Genomic DNA, 9,254 nt, shown 5'->3' with positions numbered 1-9,254 from the left:
TGACCATGTATAGATCGTGTATTGAAATAAAAATCCCAGCTCCCCATCATGTGCTCATTGCTCACTACACCTTCGAGGTCTAAAGGGAGGGAAAGCCCGATTAACGCTTTGGTCAACAATGAAGTTTGAACACATATAAATTTATAGTTCATAAACTACCTTATGTGAAGTTTGAACATGATCAATCTTGTTTGAAGTTAATAACAAAAATTACAACATGAACAATGAACATTGAACTGTGAACATCATTGATGTAGCAAATTAATTAACTAACTTGTAAATTACTAAATAGTAAATAGTGTATACTAAATACTAAATAGATATCATCATGATTCATATCTATATGGATCAAGCACTATATTTCAATACTTTATATATATATATATATATATATATAAAACGTGTCCCTCGTGTCCTGTTTCCAGGGTCGTTGCGTCTCGTGTCGAATACTCGTATTTACGTGTCCTTCGTGTCTCGTGTCCTCGTGTCATGTGACTTAGGTGCCCAGTTTTGAAGAATCCTCTAGTTTCCCTTCTAAAGTTGGAGAGGGTAGTTCAAGTGGTTTAAACTAGAAGAGGACAACATCCCATAAAGGGATTGACTCCTTTTTTGTACCCCGCACCACCTCTAGTTCTCAACCAACCCTTGATGCTAAATAGAAGAAAATAGAGAAAGAGGTTGCATATGAATGCATTGCTAGATGGTGGTATGATGCAGGCATACCTTTTAATGCTACTAATTCTGCATATTATCATCCCATGATTGATGTCATAGCTTCATGTGGAGCAGGCTTCAAAGGCCTTAGCTTTCATGATATCAGGGGGGCACTTTTACAAAATGAGGTCCAAAGAATAGAAAAGTACTTTATAGAGTTCAAGCAATCATGGACCAAAAAATGATGCACAATTATGTCTGATGGATGGACTGATGGTAGATCTCACACCATACTAAATTTCTTAATTGCTTGTCCAAAAGGTACTATGTTTCTCAAATCTGTTGATGCATCTGATCAGGTGAAGGACAAACAATTGCTATTTCATATTTTGGATAAAGTAATTATGGAAGTAGGGGCTGAAAATGTTGTACAAGTTATCACAGATAATGCCTCTAACTATGTTGCAACAGAAAAGATGTTGGAGGAAAAACAACCCACCATTTGGTGGTCTCCATGTGCAGCCCATTGTTTGGACCTCGTGCTTGAGGATACTGGCAAAATTAAGTGGGTGAAGAAGTGTGTGGAAGATGCAAAATCCATAACCAGGTACATCTACAACCACTCATGGGTTTTGAACCTTATAAGAAATCACATAGGGTGTAAAGAGCTTGTTCGATCAGCCATCACATGATTTGCAACCAACTTCCTTTCGTTGCAAACCCTTGTTCAACAAAAAACAAACTTGAGGAAATTTTTTTCATGTGATGAATGGAATTCATCTCAATGGAGCAAAAAGGCAGAAGGGAAACAAATGGTTGACCAAGTTTTTGACAAAATATTTTGGTCAAAGGAAAAGGAGATTGTGCTATTTAGTGAGCCTCTTGTCAAAGTTTTGCGGATGGTGGATAGTGATAAATATGCTATGGGTTTTGTTCATGAAGCCATAGATCAGGCCAAGGAACAAATAAAGGCAACATATGGGGATATAAGACAAAAGTACATTCCTCTATCGAGAATCATTGATGAAAGATGGAACAAACAACTCCATAGACCTTTACATGTTGCCAACTACTACTTAAATCCAAGGTATGTAATTTTGGATTTCAATTCTCATTTCTTATAAGTTCTAAGTTTTAACTTTTACTTTTAGCTATTAGTTTTGTTGACTTTATGAATATGTCTTTGTTTTTTGAATTTTGAAGGTACCATTACACTACAAATTTTGAGGTTGATGGGGAAGTTTTAGGGGGATTGTATAAATGCACTGAGCGCATGGTCCGAGATTCCAAGGCTCAAGATCAAATTCATAACAAGCTCTTGAATTTTAGTGAGAGTCTTGGTACTTTTGGAATTTCTATGGCTATAAGAAATAGAGCAACGAGTCCCCTAGATAAAAACTATTAAAATTTGCAAATTCTTATAACAATAATTTACTCATTTGATTTCAACTTTCAAATTCATTTGCTAATACTTTTTTTCCTTCCACTCTTTTGCAGCCTATTGGTGGCAACAATTTGGTAGTGAATGTCGTCAAATGTAAAAATTTGCAATTAGAATTTTGAGTTGGGCATGTAGTGTTTTAGGGTGTGAGAGGAATTGGAGTGTGTTTGAGTGTATACACACTAAGAAGAGGAACCATTTGGAGCAAAAGCGGTAATGACATGGTTTTTATTCAGTACAACCTTAGGTTGAGGCGCAATCAATTGCTGAATAAAACCCCTGAAACAAGCAACATTGTCTTGGGTGACTTTGATCCAACCTCAAAATGGGTTGTGGAAAGTCAACCAACAGCATTTGACAATGAAAACCTTTCTTGGTTGGACTTGGACCCACTTCCACAGGATGCAGAGGAAAATATATTAGAAGCACCAGTAGCAGCTTCAGGGCCAGGGGAATCAAGTCGTAATCTCATTGTAGACTTGGATGCTACTCATTCTTCAGATGAGGTTGAGGAGGATGATGATTTTGATGATGATTGATGATTTGATCATCAATTTGCTATAGTTGAGCTTGTAGCATTGTAGGATGTAGTATAATACTATGATCTAGCATGTTATTTTGGACTATAAAGGCCTTTTAGAGCCTGCTTCTTGATGTTTGTAACATTTTTGGTTCAGCGATGTTTTGCACTAAGTGCTATTTTGGTTATATGCACTATTACTTGCTATATAAATGAGAAATTTTGCATATTTGTGTATAAATGGTTTGGACTCATATGGATGTACATGAATATATCTGTTTTTTCTTTAAAATGTGAATATTTTGTGTTTTGGGTAAACCGGTATTTTTTTTACTGGTTCTCGGTCCACAAGGTTTTTCAGTTCGATAACCAGTTCGATTCCGATAACATAATTTCAGAGTAGCAGCAGTCAATTGCTAGAGAGAGCCAGTGAGAGAGGGGCCGAGTTATCCCAAAGAGGCAGCGCAGAGGCTCTACGCAGTAGCTTCAGCAAGGGAGATCGATTTTCTGGTGAGAAAAATCGTTCTCAGTTCCAGAGGCCACGAAGATGTTCTAGAACGCCGGAGAAACGATTTCCTCAGCAGCTAGAGGAAAAACGACTTCATCAAAGGCAGTTTCGAGCCACGTGTGTGGGAGACAGCGCAGAGGCAACTCACATTGGGGTTTGGACGGCCAGTTTGTTGAAGCCAAGTCGCGCCAGAGATTGCCTGTGGGAGAAGGGAAATTCCCTTTAGTATTTTGCCCGGATTTTCTTGCTGTGGATTTCCAGTTTCAGGCATCTAAATTGTACTCAGATTTTTCACTGTTGGACAATAATAAAATCCTCATCTGTTGCACTGGTTTTCCCAAGTTGGGTTTTTCGAGGACTTTTGTCCAAATATCATTTTGTTATTTTATGTGTGTGTGCTAGTATTTCTTCTAGTGTTTATTTCTTCCGCAGTTTATTTGTGTAGGTTGCAATGTGATTGATTCAGTATTTGTTGTACAAAACAGTAAATAAATTGTTAAAATTAATTTAACAATTAGGAGACTTATTTCCAGTTTCTGCAATAGGATTTCAAGTTTCCAAATTTTCACATGGTATCAGAGCGCAGATGATCAACCGGAGAGATCAGTTACAAAGGGAGAGAGTTTCGTTGTTCAGTGTGGGCAGCAGATCGAAACCCCAGAGACAATGCAGTCACCTTGGCCAAGAGGCCGAATTTCTTGAGGAGATTCTATTTTTTTGAGTGAGGCAAAAAAAATCAATCTCTCCAGATTGAGGGTTTCCAAAGGCGGAGGGAGCAACTGGTATTTTTTTCGCAGTCTGTAGTTAGATGCAGCAGCAAAACTAGCATCGAGAGGAAGAAGAGCACATGCTGAGGGTAATTTTCCTCAAAGAACTTCTAGTCTCAAGAAGTTTGAATTCCCTTGCAAATCAGCAGTCGTTGTGAGCAATTTTTCTCACTCCAGAAGGGAGTGCGAATAGCCTAGCAGTAGCAACAGCTGAGCAGAAGGGAAGAGGAGTTTTTCGACATTATCTGAGATGGTCACTGCCGGACTACGAGATCCAAATAGGTTGGACGGTGCTTCCAACTATGTCATCTGGAAAGCAAGGATGTCCTTCCTTCTGGATGAATATGGCCTGAATGTTGGAATTTCTAAATCTAACTATTAGAAACCCTTCATGTACTTTTCTGATTTATTTCTTCCTACTTGTTCTGATTAATTAACAAGTTATTTACCACGTAAATACTGAAAATAAATACAAGTACATGCTCAACACGTTACAGATCATCAACTGAAGGAAACAAAAGCAGCACACAAGTGACACCGTTGTTTTTGGACCAATGTCCCCAGAAAAACCCAATGCGGGAAAAACAGTGCAGCTATCTGAGGGTTTTAATTATTAAGCATTTTCATAATATAATCTGGGTGCCAAAACCGGCTCACCCAACAAAAAATAATCTCGGCAATAGTACCTCTCAGTCGGAGGTAGATATTCCGGCTAAAACCCCGGATAAACAATCCCACAGCTCTCAACCCCTAATCTGCCCCACAAAATCTCCAACCTCTGCCTCTAGGGACTGCGTCAGCCCTTTCTGGCCTAGCGTCTGCCCAGCGTCACCCTAACTCGCCCTGCGTCAGCGCTTTTAGGCCTAACGTCTGCCCAGCGTCACTCTAACTCACCCTACATCAGCCCTTTCTGGCCCAGTGTCTGCCCAACGTCACCCTAACTCTCCCTGTGTCAACCTCTGGAGGCACTGCATCAGCCCTTAGAGCCTCTGCATCACCCACGCTGGCTCTCTTAGGCACTGCGCAGCTCCTGGCTACCTCTGCGTGGGCCCTGACTGGCTCTGCGTCCCTCTCTCCCGACTTCTGCACTGATCCTCCCGGTACTATCTCTACCTTTCTACTTCTGTATTCACTGCCCCTCAACTGCAACTTTGATCACTCCTTCGATTTCCTCAACAAACCGTGCCCCAAAAAATTGAATTCTTGATCAACTCAGTGTGTTCTCCAAGTGACCCTCAAGCCTCCTCTTATACTTTTCTCGTTGACAATTCAACGGTCGAGATTAAGTCCCTAATCAACGGCTAAGAATAACTCTGGCTTGATCCATGACTTTTGGACCCTTCTAACATAGTTTTATATTAATTCACATTAATATTTTATCTTCCATAAGTTTAGACTTAGGGACTCCATTAAAATATTAATTATTTTAATATCTCCCAAACTGTTTAGAATTTGCCCAAACCATTATGGGTATTGGAGATCTCATGTGCTTTAGCATCTCCAATTTTTGTGGCTAGAGCACATTCGATGCTGCCCCAAATCAACACTCCCTCTTAGCAAGGACTGTGCTCTAGTAATACTCCTAACTGAGTATCACCCTGATCATCCAGCATTGGTCCTGGCGCTGATGCTAGGCAGAATGAACTAGAAACTGTGGATAATCCGGATCATGACACTACAAGAAGTAAGTAACTGATCTCCCAACTCTGACATCTCCATCAGGGTAAAGACACCCATGAAGCTAAAACTCCCTCTGTCGTTGACAAGTGCTCCCTCTCTGACCTCTGTGTTGTTGCAACCACTCCATGCATCTCGCACTATTGCCTCATGCTGTCGTGGGCATCCTGCACTATAACTCCCTCTATCGCTCCATCCTCATCCATTTCTACTGACATCCGCTAGCACTGCTACTCCTCTTCGGGGCTCCCGTAGCCAGGTATAATCCAAGAGGTTGGGTACCTCAAGGATCCTGCCCCTCATCGCCTGTAGTCCGTCTGACTATAGCTCAATGTCTTCCCACTTCCGTTCAAGTGGCATGTGAGCACTCATGGCACAATCATCTATCTCCACTTCCTTCTCTGCCCTCGCTGGCGCAGCCTTGGTCTTGGAAGCCTCTCCCTTGCTCTTCTTCCTTGGACATTGGGTTGCATAATAACCCAATTCCCCATAGTGGAAGCATTTGACCTTGGAGAGATCCTTCTTCTTTCGTTTCTCCTGCTTTTCCTCAAATGCTAGAGAAGCATCCACCTCCTCCTCCTTCTTGATTTTGACCCCCTTGCTGCTTCTTCCTGCCTTGTTCAGCCTTCTAATCTCTTCTTGGCGAAGAGATTCCCACAGTTCCTCTCAATCTAGAAGGGTCGCTCTGCCTAGTATACTCTGGACAAACACCTCTCAGTCTTTTGAGACTGCGTTTAGGGATGTTCTCGCCATCAATTCTTGATCCGGTGTGGCCCCTATGGAAGTCAGCTAATCCCGGATCTCCTTCAATCGACCAAGGAAGGTGTTGATCTGTTCTCCCTTCTGCATCTGGTATGACCGCAACTGATTTTCTAGTAGCATCTTCCTCTGCACGAAACTTGCTGATACAACTTTGTTAGGGACTCCCACATCTCATTTGTCGTATTCTTCACGGCAATATGTGGTACTACATGGTCCTTGACCCTGTCAAGGATGATGCTCTTGGCCCTCGCCATTGCATCCTCGTACCTATCGTTATCATCCGGGTCAACTAGGACCACTATTGTCCTCAAGGCGAATTGCTTGAGACGATTCTTGTCTAGAACGGATAACATTCTAGCCTTCCAGACTACGAAGTTTGAGGCTCCATCCAGTCAGTCCTGGTCTCTTACCTCGTTCACTTCCATCTCGCTGCTCCTCTACTTCCCTCCTGGAAGTTCTTGGCGTGACTCCCTCTAAGCCTCGATTTCCCTCCTAGAAACCCTTCTGCCAATGTCAAGATGCCCCCAATTCGATCATTAGTGCAACTGCACCACTAATCCGGATTTCTTGGCTTAGAAATCCTCGGCAATAACTCCCTCCTCCTTGGTCTTGCCCTATTAGGTACTGTTCTCACTACAGTACCCCACCAGCTTCACTCTGCAACTTACCCACAGCCTCCTAAGCCCCAACAAACTAAAGGTTAGAGCTTCTAGGCTCTGCGCAATCCCGACACCAACAAAATCCACACCTGTTGGCCACGAGCATCAATCCTTCCTAACTGATAAAGATGATCGGGCACTGCGTAGGTCAAGTCTTCTCCCCTCTGCCACTACGTTGATCCTCTTCCCGGCTCAAACTTGATGACACAAACATTGCGTCACCCTTTCCTTGCTGCTTCTCTGCTAAGAACAACTTCTGTAACTTGGGATAGTTTTTTTCTACTGTTGCTGCTCTGCTCGGATGATGTCCTCAATTCTCCTGTGATCTGCAACCACGCTCTGATACCATGTTGGAATTTCTAAGTCTAACTATTATAAACCCTTCATGTACTTTTCTGATTTATTTTTGCCTACCTATTTTAATTAATTAACAAGTTATTTACCATGTAAATACTGAAAATAAATACACGTACATGCTCAACACATTATAGATCATCAACTGAAGGAAACAAAACCAGCACACAAGTGACACCGTTGTTTTTGGACCAATGTCCCGGAAAAACCCAATGCGAGAAAACCGGTGCAGCTATCTAAGGGTTTTAATTATTAAGCAGTTTCAGAATACAATTTGGGTGCCAAAACCGGCTCACCCAACAGAAAATAATCTCGGCAGTAGTACCTCTCAAACGGAGGCATATATTCCGGCTAAAACCACGAATAAACAATCCCATAGCTCTCATCTCCTAATCTGCCCCACAAAATCTCCAATGTCTGCCTCTAAAGGGACTGCATCAACCCTTTCTAGCCCAGCATCTGCCTAGCGGCACCCTAACTCGCCCTGCGTCAGCCTCTGCAGGCACTGCATCAGCCCTTAGAGCCTCTGCGTCACCCACGTTGGCTCTCTGAGGCACTGCACAACTCCTGGCTGCCTCTGCGTGTGCCCTAACTGGCTCTGTGTGTGCCTTAACTGGCTATGCGTGATCCTCTAGCTGGCTCTACATCCCTCTCTCCCGGCTTCTGCATTGATCCTCCCGGTACTATCTCTGCCTTTCTGCTTCTGTATTCACTGCCCCTCAACTGCAACTCTGATCACTCCTTCGATTTCCTCAGTAAACCTTGCCCCAGAAAATCGAGTTCTTGATCAACTCGGTGTGCTCTCCAAGTGACTTTCAAGCCTCTTATACTTTTCTCGTTGACAGTTCAACAACCGAGATTAAGTCCCTAATCAACAGATAATATTAACTCTTGCTTAATCCATGACTTTTAGACCCTTCTAACACAGTTTTATATTAATTCACATTAATATTTTATTTTCCCTAAGTTTAGACTTAGCTACTCCATTAAAATATTAATTATTTTAATATCTCCTAAACTGTTTAGATCTACCCAAACCATTTCTGGGTATTGGAGATATCATGCACTTTAGCCTCTCCACCAATTTTCGTGGCTAAAGCACATCCGATGCTACCCGAAATTAACACTGAATCCATTCATAGATGTCGTGATAGCTATCCCCCAAGGATGTAGATCAGCTGAAGGAGTACAAAAAGGAGATGGCAAGGACAACGATATTGACTCTTGATGGTGTTCGAAATCACATTGTATCACACATAGCGGGCCAAGGAACGACCAAGGAAATGTGGGATACACTTTCCACATTGTACCAAGGCACTTCCAAGCATCAGAAGATGTACTTAGAGGAGAAGCTGAGATGCACCAAGATGCAGAAAGGGGAACGCATAGACCCCTTCTCACCAGGATTCAGGAGGTCCGGGACCAGCTTACCAATGTAGGGTCAGCGCCTCAACCCACAGAGCTAGTGTGATTGACACTCAACAGTGTCTCCGAGCAGTGGCAAGTATTTGTCCAAAATATCTTGGGCAGAGACACCTTACCAAGGTGGAACAGGATGTGGACCGATTTGCAGCAAAAGGAGTTGAGACGAGAACTAGTAAAGAGCTCCATCAGTGGAAGCAATAGCTGATTGAAGCAGATGAAGGAGGAGGAGAATGTAGCCCTCGCATCGAAGGGTCCAAGTCAGGGGCAGGGGGAGTAGCAAAAGAAGAAGAAGGATCTGTTGAAAGTCAAGTGATTCAAGTGTGGTGAGCTTAGTCACTACAGTACCCCTTAAGAAGAAAGACAAGGAGAAGAAGCAAGATTAGCAGGCAGCATCAGCAAAGATCGATAGGTTGTCCTCCAAGCTGGAGGAAAACTTCGCCATGTTCGCTAATATACCCCCAAGAGTGAAGTGGGGTGACTTGGTGTT

General features: G+C 42.6%; 1 protein-coding gene across 1 annotated transcript; it reads left to right on the top strand.

The window, feature by feature from the left end:
* The first annotated feature begins 1,058 nt into the window (after positions 1 to 1,058).
* On the top strand, positions 1,059 to 2,634 carry LOC149225402 (uncharacterized). The gene is made up of 5 exons (XM_089379926.1): positions 1,059 to 1,261; positions 1,445 to 1,741; positions 1,858 to 1,994; positions 2,152 to 2,191; positions 2,343 to 2,634. Exons 1-5 carry the CDS (start codon positions 1,059 to 1,061, stop codon positions 2,632 to 2,634), a joined length of 969 nt encoding a protein of 322 aa, XP_089236052.1.
* The last annotated feature ends 6,620 nt before the right edge of the window (positions 2,635 to 9,254 follow it).

Source organism: Pinus tabuliformis, chromosome J, assembly GCF_031772625.1.
Source record: "Pinus tabuliformis cultivar Carrire ecotype Pingquan chromosome J, CPIR1, whole genome shotgun sequence".
In the NCBI taxonomy this organism is placed as follows: domain Eukaryota; kingdom Viridiplantae; phylum Streptophyta; class Pinopsida; order Pinales; family Pinaceae; genus Pinus; species Pinus tabuliformis.
The sequence above is the reverse complement of the archived record's forward strand: the minus strand, read 5'-3'. Positions and strand labels throughout refer to the sequence as shown.